This window comes from Zalophus californianus, chromosome 14 (genome assembly GCF_009762305.2).
Source record: "Zalophus californianus isolate mZalCal1 chromosome 14, mZalCal1.pri.v2, whole genome shotgun sequence".
Classification (NCBI taxonomy): domain Eukaryota; kingdom Metazoa; phylum Chordata; class Mammalia; order Carnivora; family Otariidae; genus Zalophus; species Zalophus californianus.
In genome coordinates, this window is record NC_045608.1 from 23,836,142 (window position 1) to 23,857,257 (window position 21,116).

Below are 21,116 nucleotides of genomic sequence, written 5' to 3' on the forward strand. Positions count from 1 at the left end.
TCACAGAATGGGAGAGAATATTTGCAAGACATGTTTTTGATGTGTCTAGAATCCAGGATATTAATGGACGGAGGACTTAAATAGACATTTCTTCAAAGAAGATATCCGAATGGCTAATAAACACATGAAAAGATAATCAACATTGTTAGTCATTAAGAAAATGAAAATCAGAACCACACTTTACACCCATTAGGATGGCTATTATCAAAACAAAAATCAAAATACAAAAACAATGGAAAGTAAGTGTTGACAGGGATGTGGAAGATTAGAACCCTCAAACACTGCCAGTAGGAATGTAAAATGGTGCAGCCACTGTGGAAAATGGTTTAGTGGTTTCTCACTAAGTTAAACATATAATCACCCATATGACCCTAGCAAATCCACTTCTGGGTATATATCCCAAAGAATCGAAAGCAGGTGTTCAAACAAAAACTTTGTATGGGAATGTTCATAGCACCCACTCTCCACAAGAGCCAAAAGGTGAGCATAGCCCTAATGTCCATCATCAGATGAATGGGTGAACAGATGTGGTATATCCATACAATGGAATATTACTGAGCAATGAAAAGGAATGAAGTACTAATACATGCTACAACATGGATGAACCTTGAAAACACAATCTTTTTTTTTTTTTTTCTGGCTACAAATTTATTCAACACAAAACATCTCCAACTTTACTGAGGTGGCTGACCACGTCCACGACCAAATCTGCCTCTAAACTGGAACTCAGTTGCTGACGCAGCCCCGGCCTCAGCTTTCTTGTCGGCACCAGGGGGCACAGCGCTTCGTCTGTAGGTGTCTCTGTCAGCTTCCCCTCGTGTGAGTCTTGCAGGTCGCTCTCCCTCCAGACCTTTGGGCCGTGGTTGGCCAGTCTCAGGGCAGCTGTGGCACAGAGTAGCAGGCACAATCTCGGGGGGCAGGTGGAGGTAATAATGGAGATACTGGATGCCCTCGTTGGTAAGGTACCAGTAGAAATGTCTCCAGGCAAACTGTTCCTTTACGTAGCCTCGTGATTTGAGAGACTGCATGGCCTTCATGACATGAAGGTTGGGCACATTCTTGTCTGCCAGCTCAGGATGTTTGGGCATGTGGACATCCTTCTTGGCCACCATCACTCCCTCCTTGAAAAGGAGTTCATAAATGGCAATTCGGTTCTTCTTGGGCATCAACATCTCAGCAGCTTCTACGTCCGGGGCCGGAGCTGGAAAGGCGAAAACACGTTTCTTAAAAGAGGCCAGATACAGGAGGTCACATGTTGTATGATTCTATATGTATGAAATGTCCAGAATAGGCAGATCCAGAGAGACAGAAAGCAGAGGAATGGTTGCCAGGAGCTGGGGAGAGAAGGGTGGGAAGTGTCTGCTTAATGGGTACAGGGTTTCCTTTTTAGGTGATGAAAGTGTGGTGGTGCTAGAGGTGATGGTTGCACAACATTGTGAATGTACTGAATAGCACTGAATTATACACTTAAAACAGTTAACATGTTAAATTTTATGTGTATTTATTTTAACATACACACACACATCTCAGGGAGCTCGTCAGTGCTTTCAGGGTAAAATCTGCTCCTTACCTTGCATGACAGTCTATGGCCTTCTTCCCTCACTCTCTCCCTGCTCACCATACTCAACTCCTGCCTCAGGACCTTTGTACTTGCTGGCCTCTCCTCTCTGCCTAGAACACTCCTGCTCCTACTCTTGGCCTGCCTGGCTCTCATCCTTCAGGTCTCAGCTCAGCAACACTTCAGAGTGGTTTAAGTTGTTCCCTTCTAAGACAGCTCCATGATAGCATCCTTATTTTCTTCCCTGCTGTCTGCCCTCATTAGTGGACTGGCTTGTTCACTTATTGCCCATCTCTTCCATAAAACCTGCATTTCTCCAGGGCAGAGAGATCCTGTGTTGTCTTATTTCCATGGTAACCTCAGGGCCCAGCCCTGGGCTTGGCATTGGGCTTGGTGCCCAGTGCGGGTTTGTTGTGGGGCCAGTGTGCACAGCAGCCAGGACACCCTTGTCCATGCTCGAATTGTCCTTGGAGAGGAGGCTTGGGCTGTTGTGGTTTCTCTATACCTGTCACCACTGGAGCAGATGAAGGAACTCATGACATTTCATGGGAAAAAGGAAGGCCAGGCAGAGCCTGCTCATATTGCAAGTTTGAAGGGTCAGAGCTTGTGAATGAGAATGCAGACCTGTTTTTTTTTTTCTTTTTTTGTGGCACTGGGAGACACAAGCAGAACCAGCGGTAGAAGGGGTGAGACCGATTTCTGCTTAGGCTGAGAAACAAACCAGTGTACTACAAAAGGGAGGGGGATGGTAGGGACACGATGGGAGGTTCCAGCAGAGAGCTGGGCTGGGGGTGGGGGTCCCAAGGGTCCTTCGGGACTCCATTGTTGTCCTTCTGAGCTAATTGTGTTTCTTTTGCCATTCATTTTCCAAATTTAGTAGAATGTTCTGTGGTACTATGGGCTGGGTGCTAAGCTGAGGAGGGTCAGATCTGACCTTGGGCAAGTCACTATGTCTCTTGGGACCTCAGTCTCTTTGTCTATAAAATGGGTGGTTGGCAAGGCTTCTCACTGAGCTCCCGCCATCTTTGGGGCCTCAGTCAAACCAGTGAATATTTCCCAGCTCCAGATTCCTCATCTTCAGCACCCCTGCTCAGTTACCAGGAGAATTACATGATAATATATGGGAAGTGTGTAGTGCTGCGGGTGCAACCAATTCCATTCATCCCAGCACTGTGGTCGGGGAGTGTGGCTCAGCACTCATAAATCATCCTGCCCACAGCTGGTAGCAGGTGATAGGGCAGAATCATCCGCAGAAGGTCAAGTACTCAGGGTGTTTGAAAAATATGCTTTCGCTCTTTAAATGACCTACCTCCACCAACATGTATTTCCTTGAAATGTGGCACAATGGTTCTGGAGGGCTGCATCCTGGGGAAGGCAGCTGCTCTCCGCTCTGGCTGGGGACATGCCGCTGGTGGAGGCAGAGGGATGAGTCATCATCATCTTGGGGGTGTGCTTGCTCCTCTTGAATGAGTGTCTGTGTCAGTCAGGAGTCTGGGTGCTGGGACAGCCATCTGCAGAGCCCAGGACCTGGACACACTCCTAGAGCCCGGTCCTCAACAGCATGTGTCCGCCCCTGCTCTCTTGCAGAAGTGAACCGATCCCTTGGGCACCTGAAACTTGGCCATTTGAGCTTTCCAGTTTTATATTTGTGGCCTTAACTTGCTAGTCGTCTAAAATGGGCCAAAAGAAGGAACCACCTATTTCTAGGCCACAGTAGTTTTTATTGTATAAAAAATAACCCCTAGTAGACCTCTGCACAGTATGTGCTCTTGTATATTAACCTTTCAGAGGGAACGAATGTCATTCAAATGGCACAGTCCTACGTGAACTCAAACTTCACGAACGAGGCGTGACAGTTCCTATGGAGGTTAGAATGATTTACAGGTGAATTAGCACAGTGTAAGGTAGGAGGCTGTCACCACTGGGGTGGGTGGGAGAGGGAAATGACGTCAGAGAAGGCTACTTATAGGAGCTGAGACCCGAGGTGGGTTTTTGAGGGACAAGAAGGGTTTGAAATATGGAGATGGAGGTGAGGGGGGCAGGGAAGAAGGAAGACTATCCAGGCGGTGGGGATAGGAATGGCTGGAGCAAAGGAATGGATGTGTTCAGAGGCCATGGGGGTTCTATGTGGCTGGGGACACTGCGTGTGTTTGGGCTGCATCATCCCTCAGCCTGGCAGTCACCAAGGGGAGGCTGGAGATCAGTCTGGTAGGGGTGGCCTTGGCAAGATCTGGGGCTAGGGTCTCCGCCTGGCTGGGGGCACAGGGCTCCTGGAGGGAGGATGGTAGCCAGAAGGGCTGACTGGTTCAGCAGCTAGAGCATAGAAGCCACCTGCCCGTCCCAGGAGGCCCAAGCACCTTTGGTCAGCAGGAGAAGCCCCCACACAGCAGAAGGACCTACTTTTTGCCCAAGGACCTTGCATCTGATGGTTGGAACACTTCAGTTATTTGGACCCATTTGAGAAGGGGTTTGCTTAACTGTTGCCATTGGGCTCTTCCCTGGGAAGGGCTGATTTGCCTGCACCCATTCAGAGAGAAGCAAATTGCTTACATGTATTTCAAAGTATAAGGATTTGAAAGCCGTGAAGCATCATGTCCTGTCAAATGCCCTATAACCCAAGGGCCTTTTCTCCAGTCCATTTGTATTCCCTCTGTTTTGCTTAGTGAAGACCCCCAGATTCTCTCCTACTTATGTATTTGGGGTGCAGATTTGGGCTTTCTTGTTTGAGTTTACTTATCCTTATTTGTTACACCTAATTATTATGTCATGTTGATCAGACTCTGAGAGATCAGAAGTACATAGCACTTACAAAAATGACATTGACATAATTGTCTAATCTTTCTTTCTGCTACATGGGGGAGAAAAGATTTTTCTTTTAACCTTTTTGTAAATAATCACTGAAGAAAATGGACTTTAGCCAAAAATTGGGCAGATTTCTCCAAGTGCACGAGGGGATGCTCAAACTCCCTAGATGATGTTTTTTCATTTAATGCTCCCTCTGTTTATGGTTGCTTTTTATTGTTGGCACTAGGCTTCTTTTCTGTCTGTGAAAGAAGAAAGCAGTCCAGCAATGTGAGGTTGCTTGAAACCGAAATGTTCCTTATAAAAGCACAGTGCATGTGTATGTCACAAAGGGCTCTTGACTGGTGTCCTTTTGTGTCCCAGGGACTGGGCTGTGTGTAGGGAACTCAGAGATCAGCGGGCCCAGGCCTGGACCCAGACTTGGAGGAGCTCTCTGGTGGGGGTTGAGAGTAGGCTGCCTGGGTGCCCCTGACCCTTCAGGGGGAGAGATGAGCCAAGCCTGAGGTGGAGTAAGAGGGCCAAGGACACAGGGACATCGGCCCCAGAACCCATCGCCGGAAAAGGGAGCTGGCATTGGACCCAGCAGCCACCCAGCCCAGGCCAGTACTCCCACAAGGAGGGGGCAGAGGACATGGGATGAGGGGGCCAGGCTGAGCCCCCCTATCAGATGGGGCAGGTTGAGGGGCCTTGTGCAATGGAACAGTGGAAGGAAGGATTATGGGACAGGGCCATTCAAGAGGACCCAAAGGAACTGAGAGCAACGGCGGGCATGGATGTGGGGTCCACTGTGATGGCGTACTCTGACCCCTGCCCCTCGCCGACTCCAGGCCGTGTGGCTCACTTCTCTCCAGCCTCCGTGCTCTCATCGGGTCCTGGCCTCCTGGCAGCTGTCCCTTGTCCCCTTGGCCTGCTGTGCTGTAGGCAGCTGGGCCCCAAAGCTGACCATGACGTCTAAAGATGCCTCAAGGGATGAGGTCAGCAGGCCAAGGCTGTGCGGGACCAGCGTGGGACCAGTTCTGCCCCGGTGATTTGGGAAGGCCTGGAGTCTGCATGCAGCCACCCCGTGCCTCTGATCCACAGGACCCAGGGGTGCTCTTGTCCTCCATTTCCTCTTTATGGTGAGGAGGCAGTGCTCATTTTGGCAACTACCTTGTTTTTGTTGGTTTTATTTTTTACTTATTTATTTTTTTGAATTTTATTTTATTTAAATTCAATTAATGAACATATAGTGTGTTGTTAGTGTTGGTTTGTTTTAAATGAGGTTCTCTTTTCCTTATTTATCGTCCTTACTGCTTCTTAGGAAGAAATGAACCCACCTGTTCCTGCTATCCTCAGTCAGGGTCCTCTGTTCCCCCTCTCTGCCGGAGGGTTCCTCCCTCCCTAGCCTTCAATCTGTGCTCCTCACTCACACACCCAGCCCGGCTTTGTGGCCAGCCCTGCTCCCCTCCCCCTGTCCTTTGTTCCTTCTTGGAGGCTCCTCTTTCAGCCTCCAGGAAGCCTGTCTCGGGTGCTGAGCAGCACCAGGTATTCCAGCTCCTTTACCTGGAGCTGTTCTGCAGGGCCCCTGCTTGCTCACCTCTGACCTCCTGCAACTTCAGTGGAGGGGAGCAGGTGGGGGAGGTTCTAGATGACCTGTCCAGCCCAGAGCAGTTCTGGCATCGTCTTTGGCCTTCTCCTAGGGCTGTCCCCTCTCCCCCTTCCCACCTCTAGGAAGCCTTCCCATTGACATGTTGCCATTGCTGACTACATCTTGCTCCCCCCATCACTGACCGTCCCCACATCTGTCTTCAAGCTCTGGAAGACCCTTGTCCTCTGCTTTCTTCTGCCCACCCAGCCTTCCCACTGTGCAGCCTTCCCCGTGGGTCCCTTGTGTGGACCCTACCTTGCCCCAGGCCCTTCTTGGCCTCTTGACCTTTTAGCACATCCACCTGCCAAAGCCAAGCTGCGATCATCCTCCTTGTGTCCTCTCGTGGGTCTCTGCCCAGCTGCCGTGGAACACTAGAGACAACATCTACTCCTGCCTAGGCCGCAGCTACTGAATGCTCCAGGCAGTGTGCCAGGCCCGAGGAGCCCGAGAGCAGCGAGGGCGCAGAGCTCTAGGAGGCTGGTGGCTGGGGCCTCAGGTGAAGTCCTAGGCAGCTAATCAGGGGACCTTCCAGTGGGGGTGGAGATAGGCTGGGACTCATGTCACCAGAGAGAGCAAAGCTCACCAGGCTTTCAGGACAGTCTTTCCTTCGTCTCAGATTTACAAAATTTTTCTCGTGTGTTATTAGAAGAATCTGTGTGAGGAAGGGCAATGGAGTCTTCTGATATTCTGATGAGGAGATGAGCAACCCCGGACTGGATGATTTACTTTTTTAGCAGCTTCTGAAATGTGGGCCTCGGTTGACAATGGAAGGCTTTATCTGGTGTCTGCAGCTGCCATCTGGTGGCTGGATGAAGGCCCTTCTGAGGTTGTGCTGGGCTGCTGGGGCTGGCTTGCATGTGTGCCTTTGCTTACTCACTTGTCTTTTTAAAAAGGTCCCTGTGGGGTCATCAGAATGTGGTACCTTTGGGGAGAAGAACACAGCCAGGAGAGTGAATTTACATCTAGGTAGCCCCCTGCTCTGAGAGGGGCAAGTGACCAAGGCCATGGTCATGCCCACCTCCAGCATTTGCCTCCTCCCCATGCTGCTCATTCATCTAAATCTTGGCATTTGGTGCCCCTGCTGGGGATTGCTCCCCACCATCTCAGCCCTCAGGTCCACCAGGGCCCTCTGCTGTGGAGCTTGTCCTCAAGTTTCCAGGCCTGGTCCTCTGGTTGGCATACCCCTGCATCTTTAGCTATGCCTTGGTATCACAGATCCCATCTGCCTCCCCCACATAGCTACCTCTGGATCCTGGGGCTCTGGCTCAGTCATTTGAAGTCAGAGTCTGACCCCTTTTCGGCTGCCATAGCAGCTATCCTCTCAGTACCCTTCTAGACCTCTGGCTCCTCCTCTAGTAGCTGCCTTCTTTCTTCTTCTCCCTTGCTTGGCTTGGCCCAGTATCTGTCCCCCAGTCGCTCCTGAGAGGGGTCTTCCTCCCTCGCCTGATTGTCCAGCTTCCATCACACCCACATGTCCTCCACCAACCCATGAGACCAGCTTGGGAACCAGACAGCCCTGGGCTTGAATCCCAGCTGTGCCATTTACTAGCTGGGTCACTTCGGCAAAGTGGCTTGACCACTCTGTGCCTCTGTTTCCTTACCCTAAAAGCGTGTCTATTGATAAAGACCCCTTAAGGTTGTCAAGAGGAATAAATTAAATCATATTACAAACTGCTCAGCTTAGCAACTGGAGTGCTCAGTTGACAGAAGTGAGGCTGTCGCTGTTTTGGTGATGACCATTTAGCTCTGCACCTTCTGCCTTCAGGCAGGAGTAGTAGGGCCCCTTCACTGGGCCAAGGTACATAAGCCACGCAGCCATGCTTTGGGGGTAATCCCTCCCAACCACATAGATCAGCACATCCTTAAACCCAAGGGCTTCTGCTGGGCCTTTATCAGTGCCTGCCCCCCTAGTGTGGGTCCCCTTACAGCTTCCTTTCCCATCTTCCCAGTGGCTCTTGAAGTCTTTGCCACTCTACATACTCTCACTACCCCAGCAAAACACCTTGCCTCCTTCTCATTCCATAGAACAAAAAAGTCCACCTTCTGGACCATCTCAGCTCTCTACCATCACACTTAGCGACCTCCCTGCATCCACCACTGTGTTGACTCCAATGGGACCTCGTTCCACAGCTGTTCTCCTTTCTCTCCTGCAGCCTCAACTTCTCTCCTGGCTTCTTCCCACTGTTCCACCTGACCCATTGCCCACGGCCTTGAAACTGCCGTCATCATAGTCTTAGGTTACCTTCCAGACCTGGAAGTTGGACCAGTAGTAAACCCGAGTGTCCTGTTTACTCCTCCCCTCCTTCACCTCTCATGTTCAGCTGTCACGAGGTCCTGTGAGTGCCAGCCCTGAACAGTTTTGCATCTGCCTGCTGCCCTTCATCTGCATGGTCTCCACCTTGGCTCGGCCACCTGGCCTCCCAGATCCGGGACTCTAGAGTCTTCCATTAGAGACTCCTCAACAGCCAGAGTGAATCTTCTAAAATGCAGTTCAGCTTGTTTCCAGTCCTCAGGAGGATGAAGTGAGAGCACTTCATTTTGTGCAGCTAGAAAACCTGGAGAGAATGCATGGGACAGCTATTTAAGCACCCTGGAAATTAAGTAGCCACAAGCAGATTGGAGAAGATCATAATTTGAAGTAACAATGAACAGGTGGTAAGTTTACAACTTTTTTCCTTCCAGTATTTTCCAGTCTGGACTTGGGGGAGACCCATGAGTGAGCAGACAGAGCTCCAGGACAAGCCCTCTCGTTCAGGCCCAAGGAACGGGAAAGTTCCCCTACAGTGATAGTAGCAGCGGGGGGCTGCAGGTGTTTAGAGCTTTGAGGGAAACCCTCCCCTCCAGGAGAAAGAGTTGTGGTCCCAAGAGAGTGAGTGAGAACCCCTGTTGCATTCTTCTTTTTCTCTTCCCACCCACTTGGCCCCAGATGTGGGTGCAGTGATGGGAAATGGACAGTGGAGAGATAAGTAAATAAAGTCCCAGTCTTGGGCCAAAGGACAGAAAGAAGGAACCCTTGGGAACTGGAAAATACCAAGATATCACAGAGAGGAGCTTGGGAAACTGACCCTGTAAAGTTGTTTATGAACTTCTAGGTTCATGTCCAAGCTGCACGTGCATGAGTCAGATCCTAAACTGCATACTTGGAGAACTGAACTAAAAGCCACATGAACACCAAGGTCCCAGTGGCCACTGGCACATATGAGGGAAAGATTCAAATAGCACTGCAAAGGCATTGTAAAGGGAACTGATAATGAAATCATCACCAGGAGAAAGTTGGTCAGAACTTGTGGCTTAAACCCAACTAGGTCAATTGCCAGCTAAAATGAAAATATCAAAGTACCCACATCAGGAATGAAAGAAGCCATCAGCAGTATAGATACCACAGACATAAAATAATAACAAGGGAATACTACAAATAACTCTACCCACAATTCTGACAACTTAGATTAAATAAACAGATTCTTCAAAAATCATAAACTCCAAAATGCACCCAAGATCAAGTATATAACCTAAATAATCCTATAACATTAAAGAAATTGCATTCATTGGGTGCCTGGGTGGCTCAGTTGTTAAGCATCTGCCTTCAGCTCAGGTCATGATGCCAGGGTCCTGGGATCGAGTTCCACATCGGGCTCCCTGCTCAGCGGGAAGCCTGCTTCTCCCTCTCCCACTCCCCCAGCTTGTGTTCCCTCTCTCGCTGTGTCTCTCTCTGTCAAACAAATAAATAAAATCTTTAAAAAAATTATTTAAAAAAATTGCATTCACCGTTTAAAACCTTTCAAAAAAAAAAAAAAGAAGAAGAAATATTCAGGCTCAGGTGATTTCATTGGTGAATTCTACCAAACATTTGAAGAAGTGATAACACCATTTGCACACAACTTCTTCCAGAAAATAGAAAAGGGGGAAACACTTCCCAATGCATTACCTTGATATCAAACGGGACAAAGATAGTACAAGAAAAGAAAACCTCAGACCAATATTTCTCATGAACATAGGTGAGAAAGTCCTCATTACACTATTAGTAGTTTGAATATATATATTTCAATATATAAGTAGAATAATACACCATGACTGAGTGGGATTCATACTAGCTGTACAATATAGGTCCAGTATTTGAAAAGCAATCAGTGGAATCACCATATTAATGGTCTAAATAAAAACTACATGATCATGTCAATTCATGCAGAAAAAGCACTTGAAAATATTCAGTATCATTCATGGTGAAAACTTCCAGCAGGGGCATGTGGGTAGCTCAGTTGGTTAAGTGTCTGCCTTCTGCTCAAGGGATCAAGCCCCGCATGGAGCCCCACATCAGGCTCCCTGCTCAGTGGGGAGCCTGCTTCTCCCTCTGCCTGCCGCTCCCCCTGCTTGTACTCTCACTCTCTCTCTCTAGCAAATAAATAAATAAAATCTTTAAAAAAAAGAGAGAGAGAGAGCATGAGTGGGGGTAGGGGCAGAGAGAGAGGGAGAGGCAGACTCCCCACTGAGCAGGGAACCCAACATGGGACTTGATCCCAGGACCCCAGGATCATGACCTGAGCTGAAGGCAGACACTCAACTGACTGAGCAACCCAGGTGCCCCAAAGACCAATCATATTTTTATGTGCTAGCAGTGAGCCTTTAGAAACCAAAATTAAAAAAAAAAAATTTAAAGCACCCCTATGAAATACTTAGGTATAAATATCACAAAACTTATATAGTATCTTTATACTGAAAACTAGAAAATGCAGATAAAAGACCAAAATAAATGGAGAGACATAAAATGCTCATGGATCAGAAGATTCAACAGAGTAAGGATGTCAGTTGTCTCCAAAATGATCAAAGGATTTAATGCAATTCCAATAAAAATACTTTAGCAAGACATTTTTTCTTTTTTTTTAATTATGTTATGTTAGTCACCATACAGTACATCATTAGTTTTTGATGTAGTGTTCAATGATTCATTATTTGCGCATAACACCCAATGCTCATCACAACATGTGCCCTCCTTAATACCCATCACTGGGCTACCCCATCCCCCCACCCCCTCCCTGACATTTTTTTCAATGTAGACAAGCTTATTATAAATTTATATGGAAAGACAAATGAACTAGAATAGCTAAAACAATTTTGAAAAGGATAAAGTTGGAGTAATTACCCAATGTTAAGACTTACTATAAAGAATCTGTAATGAAGATAGTTTTGTGTTGGCAAAAGTTAACTCAAAATATAAAACACATATAAAAGTTAAGTCAAAATATAAAACACAAAACTATAACACTTTTAGAAGAAAACATAGGAGAATACTTTTGTGACCTAAGATTAAGCAAAGAGCTCTTAAGTATGACATCAAAAGCATAATCCATTAAAGAAAAAAATTGATAAATTGAACTTCATCAAAAATGTGAAACTTTTACTCTGCTTCCTCAAAATGAAATATTTAAATATAAATCTAACAAAATTTGTACAGGATCTGTATGCTAAAAGAAATTCAAGATCTGAAGAAATGGAGAGACATACCATGTCCATGGACTGAGAAACTCAACATAATAAAGATGTCAGTTTTCCCAGCATTGATTTATATGTTTAAAACAATTTCTATCAAAATCCTAGGAAGACATTTTGTAGCTAACTCTAAATTTTATGTGGAAACACAAGGAACTAGAAGAGCTAAAAGAGTTTTGAAAAAGAATAAAGTGGAAGAAATCACTTTACCTGATGCCAAGACTTACTGTATATCTAGAGTAATCAAGACAACATGATGTTAGGGGAGGAACAGAGACCTATAAATCAATTTAACAGAATAAAAAACCCAGAAATAAACACAAATACACCAAATTGACTCTTTGACAAAGGTACTTTGTTGCTGGACTCTTTGGACATCCGAAGGCAAAAAAGAAATGAACTTCAACCTAAGCATCAAATGGTATACAAAAATTAATTCAAAATGGAGCATGGATTTAAATGTAAAACCATAAAACTTTTAGAAGAAAACATAGGATACCTTTGGGACCTAGGGCTAGGCAAAGAGTTGTTAGACATGTCTAAGATATGAGAAGTACACTCCATAAGAGAAAACATTAATAAATTAGACTTTAAATTTGAAAATTTTGGCATTGCAAAAGACCCTATCAAAAGGATGAAAAGACAAAGTACAGACTGGGAGAAAATATTTGCAAATTACTTGTCTAACAGAGGACCAGTATCTAGAATGTATAATTAAATGTAAAAACTCAACAATAAAAGAGAATCTAAATATAAATGGGAAAAAAACACAAACATATTTCACTGAAGGGAAGATACAGACGGCAAATAAGCACATGAAAAGGTGATCATTATCATTAGCTATTAGAGAAATGTAAATTAAGATCATTATGAGATATTACTACACACTTATAAGAACAGCTGAAATAAAAAATAGTGATGATAGCAAATGCTGGCAAGGATCTGTCCTATACATTGCTGGTGGGAATATAAAATGGCACAGCTACCGTGGAAAATAGTTTGGCAGTTTCTTACAATACTAAACATGCAATGACTGTATGACCTAGCAGTCACAACCCTGCACATTTATCCCAGAGAAATGGAAACTTAAGTTCACATAACAGCCTGCACACAAATGTTCAGAGCCGCATTGGTTTTATGGCAAAGTACTGGAAACTACCCAAGGGTCCTTCAGTGGGTAACCAATTGAACAAACTCTGGTCCACAACACAGTGGAGTACCACTGAGTAATGCCAACGAATGAGTTACCCATACGTACAACAACTTGGATGAATCTCAGAGATATTAGGCCAAGTGAAAGAAGCTATTCTCAAAAAGTCGTATGACTCCATTTTATCTAACATTCTGGAAAAGGCAAAAACTGTAGAGATGAAGGACAAATCAGTGATTGCCAGGGGTGAGGGGTGGAGGGAGGGTGTGATACAAAATTATAGCGTGAGGGAGTATTTTGAGGGTAATGAAACTGATCTATGTCCTAGTGGAGGTGTGTTATGAAGCTATACATGTGTTAAAATGCATAGAACTGTACGACAAGAAAGTAAAATTTCCTGTAGGTTAATTTGAAAACAAAATGCAATTTTGACTTATATTCCTTCTTGGGCTCTCCCCTGCCCTCCAGATCTACCAGGCTTCCCCTCTCCTCATCAGCACACTATCTTTCTGCGAGGCATGCTGAACCTCTTACCTGCAAACCCTCTTCCCTAGCACCTGCAAATCCCTTTCCCATACCCTGTTTCCCCTTAGGTCTGCTTCTCCTTCAAGGAGAGGGCCATTCAGGAAACTTCCCTGAGCCAACCCCTTGCCTGGGCCAGATGCTTGCTCTCTGCAACTTGGTTTAGCTCCTTGTGCACAGTAGCTAGTGGTTAATGTGAATGTGGACTTCCCAGAGCCTCAGATTCCCCATTTGTGAGGGTCCTTGCAGTTCAAAGATTTCTAAGCCAGTGGGAGCCTCCCTGAGTTCAAACCATGGCTCCTTTACTTACCGGCTGTGTGACCTTGGGCAAGTTGCTTGCTGTCTTTTGCCTCATTCTCTCCTCTGTAAAATGGGCTTAATAATAGACCCACCTCTTAGAGGTGCTGTGAGGATTAACTTAGAGAATGCATGAAAAAGAACTCAGCACTTGACTTGGTAAATGTTCAAGAACAATTAGCTGTAATTATTGATAATAGCCATCTTGGCAGCTTTAAAATAATACAGGTTCCCAAGTCCTCCTGCCCTGATAAATCTGAATGAATGAGAGTAGTACTGGGTGGGGTGGGGCGGAGGAGGGTACCTACATTAAGAAAAAAAAAATCTCCTTAGATAGGAGTACCAGATTTTGCAAATAAACATACAGGTCACCCAGTTTAATGTGAACTTCAAGTATACAGCAAATAATGTCTTAATATAAGTATGTCCCATGTAATAGTCAAGACATATACCAAAATTTATTAATTGTGTATCTGGAGTTCAAATGTAAAGATTGTCCTGCGTTTTATCTATCTGCATTTAACTGTATCTATCCTGGGAGACCTTGACACAGCCCGCTTGGGAGCTATCCTCCTGACTCCCTGCTTAGGGTCCAAGGTTGAACCTCCCAGTCAGAAAATAGAGAGTATTTTTTTTCACTTGACACAGGAGGGAGCTAGAGGATGGCTGTTCACTTTCTTTGCTCCCAAATTGATGTCTAAGGAAGCATGGGCAGGTTAGCGGGCTTGCAACTTACCTCTCAGGACTTGTGAATCATTTTCAGAAGATCTGCAGGTCTGCGTCCAAGCGGGGCTCTGAAAGGCTATAAGAAGTGAACACAGAGCCAGCCACCTCTTTCTCTTGGCCTTACTTGCAGGGGGGCTAATCCAGCCCATCAGTGGCTCCCTCTTCTGCTCTGCTTCCCCAGGCTGGCCTACTCTCACATTGATGTCATAGCCCTATTCTGACATCACAGCCCTGTGCTCCGAATTATCCCACACAGCCCAGATTCTGCCCTTAGAACAACCAAGGCTGGCATTTGAGCAGGGGGTCAGGGGGTTTTGGGTGGTTGGTGGCCCTAGGGGTTGACCCTAAAGAACATATGGGCAGCCTGCCATCCAATTGCTCCAAAATGAAAATCCTCTAAAAGGTAGGACTCCAAAGGCTTTCCTTCTGTCCCTGTTGGCTATGGTCCCCAGAGGTGGAAATAAATTCCTGGGGAATGTGGATTTGTTCTAGCTCTGTAAACAGCTCCTAGAAAACCTGCTGCCTTTGTGCCTTGGGATGCAAGGGGCCTGGAGAAATGCTGGTCTCTCCTTGGTCCACTCAACACTCTTCCCATTTGAAGGAATGACTTCCTGAAATGCAGAGTTTCTTATGTGTTGTGGGGGAGTTGTCCCTTAGCGTTTGGAGAATGCCTGCATGTACTGCGTCTGTGGTGGGTTCTTCTGTGGCCACCTCCTCTGTCTTCAATCCCTAGAGGCTGGGTGGGGACAGGGTTGTGCCCTTCTCAGCACAAAGGGAAAATGCAGCCATGTTCAAGCTATTAGCTCTCAGATCCCTCAGTCCCAAAGAGGAAAATATCCATCTGCCTAGCTGGCCAGAAGGTGTAATGAGGTCTCTTGTGAGCTTATTAAGTTAGTAAAATACTGACTGGCATTGATTAAACAACACACACACCCCTGAATAACTTCTCATTAACTTTGGTAGGTGGGCATGAAGTCCCCTGGGATGAGCACGTTAAAAGTCTTAGTGGAGGACCACCAAGATTCTGATGTCATGGTCCTGTGGTGCCCGGGAACGCCATTTTTTAAAAAGATTTTATTTATTTATTTGAGAGAGAGTGAGAGAGCACAAGAGGGGGGGAGGGTAAGAGGGAGAAGCAGACTCCCCACTGAGCAGGGAGCCTGAAGGCAGTTGCTTAGCCAACTGAGCCACCCAGGTGCCCCGGGAACCCCACTTTTTAAAAATTTTTTATTGTTATGTTAATCACCATATATTACATCATTAGTTTTTGATGCAGTGTTCCATGATTCATTGTTTGTGCATAACACCCAGTGCTCCACGCAGAATGTGCCCTCTTTAATACCCATCACCAGGCTAACCCATCCCCCACCCCCTCCCCTCTAGAACCCTCAGTTTGTTTTTCAGAGTCCATCGTCTCTCTGCCTGACTTACTCCCCTTCATTCTTCCCCTCCTGCTATCTTCTTCTTTTTCTTTTTTCTTAACATATGTTGCATTATTTGTTTCAGAAGTACGGATCTGTGATTCAACAGTCTTGCACAATTCACAGCGCTCACCATAGCACATACCCTCCCCAATGTCTATCACCCAGCCACCTCATCCCTCCCACCCCCAACCACTCCAGCAACACTCGGTTTGTTTCCTGAGATTAAGAATTCCTCATATCAGTGAGGTCATATGATACATGTCTTTCTCTGATTGACTTATTTCACTCAGCATAACACCCTCCAGTTCCATCCACGTCGTTGCAAATGGCAAGATCTCATTCCTTTTGATGGCTGCATAATATTCCATTGTGTATATATACCACTTCTTTATCCATTCATCTGTCGATGGACATCTTGGCTCTTTCCACAGTTTGGCTGTTGTGGACATTGCTGCTATAAACATTGGGGTGCACGTACCCCTTCGGATCCCTACATTTGTATCTTTGTGGTAAATGCCCGGTAGTGCAATTGCTGGATCGTATGGTAGCTCTATTTTCAACTGTTTGAGGAACCTCCATACTGTTTTCCAGAGTGGTTGCACCAGCTTGCATTCCCACCAACAGTGTAGGAGGGTTCCCCTTTCTCCACATCCCCGCCAACATCTGTCGTTTCCTGACTTGTTAATTTTAGCCATTCTGACTGGTGTGAGGTGGTATCTCATTGAGGTTTTGATTTGGATTTCCCTGATGCCGAGCGATGTTGAGCACTTTTTCATGTGTCTGTTGGCCATTTGGATGTCTTCTTTGGAAAAATGTCTGTTCATGTCTTCTGCCCATTTCTTGATTGGATTATTTGTTCTTAGGGTGTTGAGTTTGAGAAGTTCTTTATAGATTTTGGATACTAGCCCTTTATCTGATATGTCATTTGTAAATATTTTCCTCCCATTCTGTCAGTTGTCTTTTGGTTTTGTGGACTATTTCTTTTGCTGTGCAAAAGCTTTTTATCTTGATGAAATCCCAATAGTTCATTTTTGCCCTTGCTTCCCTTGCCTTTGGTGATGTTTCTAGGAAGAAGTTGCTGCAGCTGAGGTCGAAGAGGTTGCTACCTGTGTTCTCCTTTAGGATTTTGATGGACTCCTGTCTCACGTTTAGGTCTTTCAACCATTTGGAGTCTATTTTTGTGTGTGGTGTAAGGAAATGGTCCAGTTTCATTCTTCTGCCTGTGGCTGTCCAATTTTCCCAACACCATTTGTTGAAGAGACTGTCTTTTTGCCATTGGACATTCTTTCCTGCTTTGTCAAAGATGAGTTGACCATAGAGTTGAGGGTCCATTTCTGGGCTCTCGATTCTGTTCCATTGATCTATGTGTCTGTTTTTGTGCCAGTACCATACTGTCTTGATGACAGCTTTGTAATAGAGCTGGAAGTCTAGAATTGTGATGCCGCCAGCTTTGCTTTTCTTTTTCAATATTCCTCTGGCTATTCGGGGTCTCTTCTGCCGGGAACCCCACTTTTAATAAGCGTTCCACACAGGGTTCATGCTGGTCCCCCGTGGGTCTCATTTTAAGAAATGTCATCTGTTTAAACTCCCTGGATTCCTTGCCACAACTGGCTGGCTTCCCCCATTTCTAAATTTCATGGTTTCCATTGAATGGGGATTTAATTCCATTTTACTGCCACATGTTTATTTAATGCACTGGCTATAGAGAGACAAAAGAGACCATAAGGGTGATCACCAGGTGTGTTTGTACCCGAGTTCTTGGACCCTGTCTTCTAGGCGTAGGTGCAGCCTTTACTTGACAAGAGGCATTGTGTCTATGTCAGAGTATTATACCCTTTACTCATCAGACTCTCCTCATGGTCCTCACCTGAACTGAGAGAGGGGGAATATGGGTGTGAATTAAAGGTTATTGACCTTAACAGTGTTGAAGCGTATTGCTGACTGAAGGGATTGGCTTCAGTTTCTCTGGTGGCTCCAGGATGAACATTTCGCAGGACCCAGGATGGCAACCATTGCTCGTCGATAGGTCAGCAGCCCAAGGTGGGTATTCCTTCCCCACTTTGGCTGTGAATTCAGGCTTCCTTGAGAATGGCACACAGACTTCTGAGCAAGGCAACATATTCTGTGCCTAGTTGGGAAGGGAGGTCAGTTTCTGGCTTGGAGGTCTCTGGGTTGAGACAGTTTCCCACATCCAGGTGTTCGGGTCTGGAGCCCCTAATGGTCTCAGTGCTTCTGTCTATGCTTCTGGTCCAGACGGGAGGCAGGACATGTCCTAGCCCTTGGTCCTTTGCCTGCAAGTTGAGGGACAGAGCAGTTGGCCTCACCCAAACCCTCCAACATGTGGTTGGGTTGGCCTCTCTTTCTCTGAAACTCTTGTCTGCCCCGACCCACACCTGGGCCACCTCATCCAGTAGGGGTGGGGGAAGAACAGACGTAGTTGGTATCCCCTCAGTGACGCTGGGCTCACTCCATCCCAAGGAAGGGGAGGCCCTGACTGCCACCCTGGTGGGGGGGGAGAGAAAAATCAGTGCCCAATTTGAGAAATGAAGCTTTGGGGACTTCGTTAAAACAAAGGACAGGACTGTGTGCAGCAGGACAGCATCCTGAGGGTGCTTCACAGGTGGGGCCGGTCACTTCTATTCTGCAGCTTTTCACAACACTTCGAGCATAGTAGTTGCTCAGTAAACACGTGTCAGTTGAAAAGGATGCAGGTAAAAGCTCAGGTGGGACAGTTGGACTCAAGGATGTTATAAAACTCTAGGGATGGGATTTTGTAAAGCCTTTTTGTTGTGGAAAATTTAAGACCAAAAGAGAAGTGGACAGAAGAGTCTCAGGAACCCACACACATACCTGTCTCTCAGTTACCTTGTCTCAACCTTGTCTCTACACCTCCAGCCTCTTCCCCCAACATTTTGAAGCCAGTTGCAGACCTCATGTCATCCCATTTGTCAATATTTCAGGGTGGACCTTTAAAAGAGTAAGGATTCATTCTTAAAAATTTAACATAACAAAGTACTGTTATCACACCTGATAAATGAACAGTGCTTTGGAATGAGGTTGATTTCAGGGAACCGGCACACTCTCGGGTGTCCAAGAGGGTATAAAGGAACTGGAAATAGGAACGCAGGGGCTGAGAAAGGGGGGCAGGCCCGTGCTTCCAGCCGAGAAGGCAGGGCTTTAGTCAGAGTTTGAAGAAACCAAAGAGGAAGTTAACATCCCTCAGCTGGGAGAAAATTCTGGCCCTTCACAAAGAAGCAGGGCATGGCGTGGCTCAGGAGGTCATGGAAGGATGGAGACTCCCATTGGTTTGGCCTTGCCAGGAGGCCCTGCAGGGCAAAGAGCAGGGCATGAGCTGGCGTCAGTTCTCAAGTAGCAAAGGCAATAGCGACCACAAGGGAACTTAACAAAGCGACGGTATTTGTTCTGTAGGGGGTGTTGACAATTGGGATTTAGATGTGACCCTGTGACCCACACAGATGGCAGCAGCTTACCCCTGGGGGACTCCTATAAATCAGTGCTAGCTGAAAGAGGCTCAGGGTAAATGGGTCACCAGCGAGTTTGAATGTATGTGTGGAATTGGAAGAGACTGATGTTCAGTTCTCAGAGAAATCGAGTTGGATTTTCACAGTGAGGATGACAGCCTACGTTGTTCTGACTTCAGCTCTTCCCTTAGGACCCTCTGCCTACCTGCTAAGCCCCGGAGCCAGCCAAAGGATGGCCCTCTTATTTCAGTAGAAAATAGGTGTTCTAAGATGTGTTTGCATTGGGAGGTCATCATAAGAGGATTAGTAGGTCAGAGTCATTGACTAAAAAAGTAGACGAAACGGTCCCTCTCTACATTTGTTGTAATCTTACCATTAAAATGGTTTAAGCATATTTTCCTGCCAGGGCAATTACCTTGATTACTAATTGCATTCTTTGCAACTAAAGGACATAATAACACTTCCCTTTGTAATTATCAGATTCATAAGGCTTATGCTTTGTTACCATTTGGATGTTAACCTGCTTGTGTATCTGTGGGCATGAGTGCCAAGCTCTGACACAGGTGAGGCTGTCAGCTCATCATGTCACCAGCTCCAAGGCAGAGGGCCCTGGGGGCCAGGGCAGAACGTGTGACCTAAACTCAAGGCACACTGAGCTGGGACACCTTGCTGGGTCCCTCCTTCACCTCACTCTGCCAGTTTGAGCTTTGATTTGGAGATCAACTTTGAAAGGTCAAGGCTAGGTATTCTAGGATATAGACCTGGAAGGCTGGGCTCTGCTGAGTCTCAGTTGTATGGTGGTGTGAAGGAGTGCGGCTTAGTATAAGGGGTGCAACATTTGGGATCCTGGCTTTGCTCTGAGTCACTTTGTGACTTTGGATGAGCCCTTCAAAGCCTCAGTTTCTCTGCCTGTCAAAGGGAAGCATAATGGCCATATCACGAGGCAGTTATGAGGATAAGTAACAAAAACAACAACAATAAAAGACTACAGAACACCTCTAGGTGAGAAGGAACCATGTGGCTCAGCTGACAGGTGCCGTCATTACCACCACCCACCGTCCCTGACTCTTCAATCCGTAAGCCCACTTGACAATAGAGGCGCGTGGGATGGTCTCGTGCACGCAGGGATGTCTCCTCACTGTGCTGGAAACACCGTTATAGACAGGGACCTGTTTACTAATTCTTTTTTTAAAATTATTATTTTGTCATGGTTTCCTATTCAGGGTCAGTTAGTGGCGGGGAATGAAAACCCACTCAAACTGTCTTTAGTAAAAGTAGAGAGTTATGCTCGGGGTATGTCCTGGAGGGACAGAGTGTGTTGTCGGCTGCTCCTGATTTTCCCATTTCTGGTTCTCTCCTGGTATCCCCTCCCGTTTTCTTTCCCTCTGCAGATGGGCTTCTGTGTTCTTCTATAAGCTGTTCTGTCAGTGGGGCTGACCTGCCCTGGCTGTGCCCGCCTTTGTGCTGCTGTCTCAGTGCCCCAGTTTCAAATTCTTGGGCCAGAGGCCCCAGAGCAGCTTGGAGCAGGTACCCAGCCCTGGTCCCATCAGGGTGGCCTGATCCCACATCCTCTATGGCCAGAGGAGGCAGAGTCGTACCTGAGGGCGACCTGAATGTGTTTAGTAAGGGAGAAATCCTGCCCTCTCTCGGGTCCTCCTGAGATGTGACCTCTTCTGCAGACCCTACCCTGACCACCTCCAGCCTCCATCCAGTGGTCCCTTACTGTCCCTTCCAGGAGCAGGAAAAAGAATAGGAAGGCTGTAGACAGCAGATGCCCCTTGCCCACATCCAGCCCAGACCCAGGAACCATGGTGAGCTCACACCCAGCTCTGGAGGGAGGCCAGGCCAGCCGGTGGGTGTGATAACCACGAATTGTGGAAGAGAATCGTTGGGGGAGAAGACAAGTCCCCTGGGGGCAGGGGCAGGAGTCATGGAAGCTTCTAGAGGCCCCTCACAACGGGGCTGTGCTGTCAGGGAGGGCCTTGCGAGCACAGGAAGAGTTGGGCCCAATGGAGGCTGGCTCTCAGCAGCACGGTACACATTT

General features: G+C 46.7%; 2 protein-coding genes across 10 annotated transcripts in view; one reads left to right on the top strand and one right to left on the bottom strand.

The window, feature by feature from the left end:
• Positions 1 to 21,116, top strand: part of OSBP2 (oxysterol binding protein 2) — a 164,141-nt gene that overhangs the window by 38,178 nt on the left and 104,847 nt on the right. The window contains exon 1 of one of the 5 annotated variants that reach the window (XM_027575912.2): positions 14,452 to 14,569. The exons of 2 other annotated variants lie outside the window; for them this stretch is intronic. Coding sequence is in view for 1 of the 3 variants with exons in the window: in XM_027575910.2 (XP_027431711.1) it covers positions 17,570 to 17,630 (61 nt within the window). In the remaining 2 variants the exon portion in view is untranslated. Of the gene's footprint in view, positions 1 to 14,451; positions 14,570 to 17,554; positions 17,631 to 21,116 lie in introns of those variants that run through there. 2 more of the 5 variants (XM_027575909.2, XM_027575910.2) reach the window with 2 other exon arrangements.
• Positions 643 to 14,330, bottom strand: LOC113912564 (40S ribosomal protein S10-like). 5 transcript variants are annotated; one of them, XM_027575917.2, is made up of 4 exons: positions 14,177 to 14,330; positions 8,386 to 8,542; positions 6,571 to 6,909; positions 643 to 1,201 (listed from the first exon to the last, which is right to left on the bottom strand). In XM_027575917.2, the coding sequence occupies exon 4, from the start codon at positions 1,170 to 1,172 to the stop codon at positions 675 to 677; it is 498 nt and encodes a 165-aa protein (XP_027431718.2). In that variant the 5' UTR covers positions 1,173 to 1,201; positions 6,571 to 6,909; positions 8,386 to 8,542; positions 14,177 to 14,330; the 3' UTR covers positions 643 to 674. The 5 variants fall into 5 exon arrangements, with proteins under 5 accessions (XP_027431718.2, XP_027431716.2, XP_027431715.2 ...); XM_027575915.2 differs by having other exon boundaries at positions 8,296 to 8,542; XM_027575914.2 differs by having other exon boundaries at positions 8,230 to 8,542.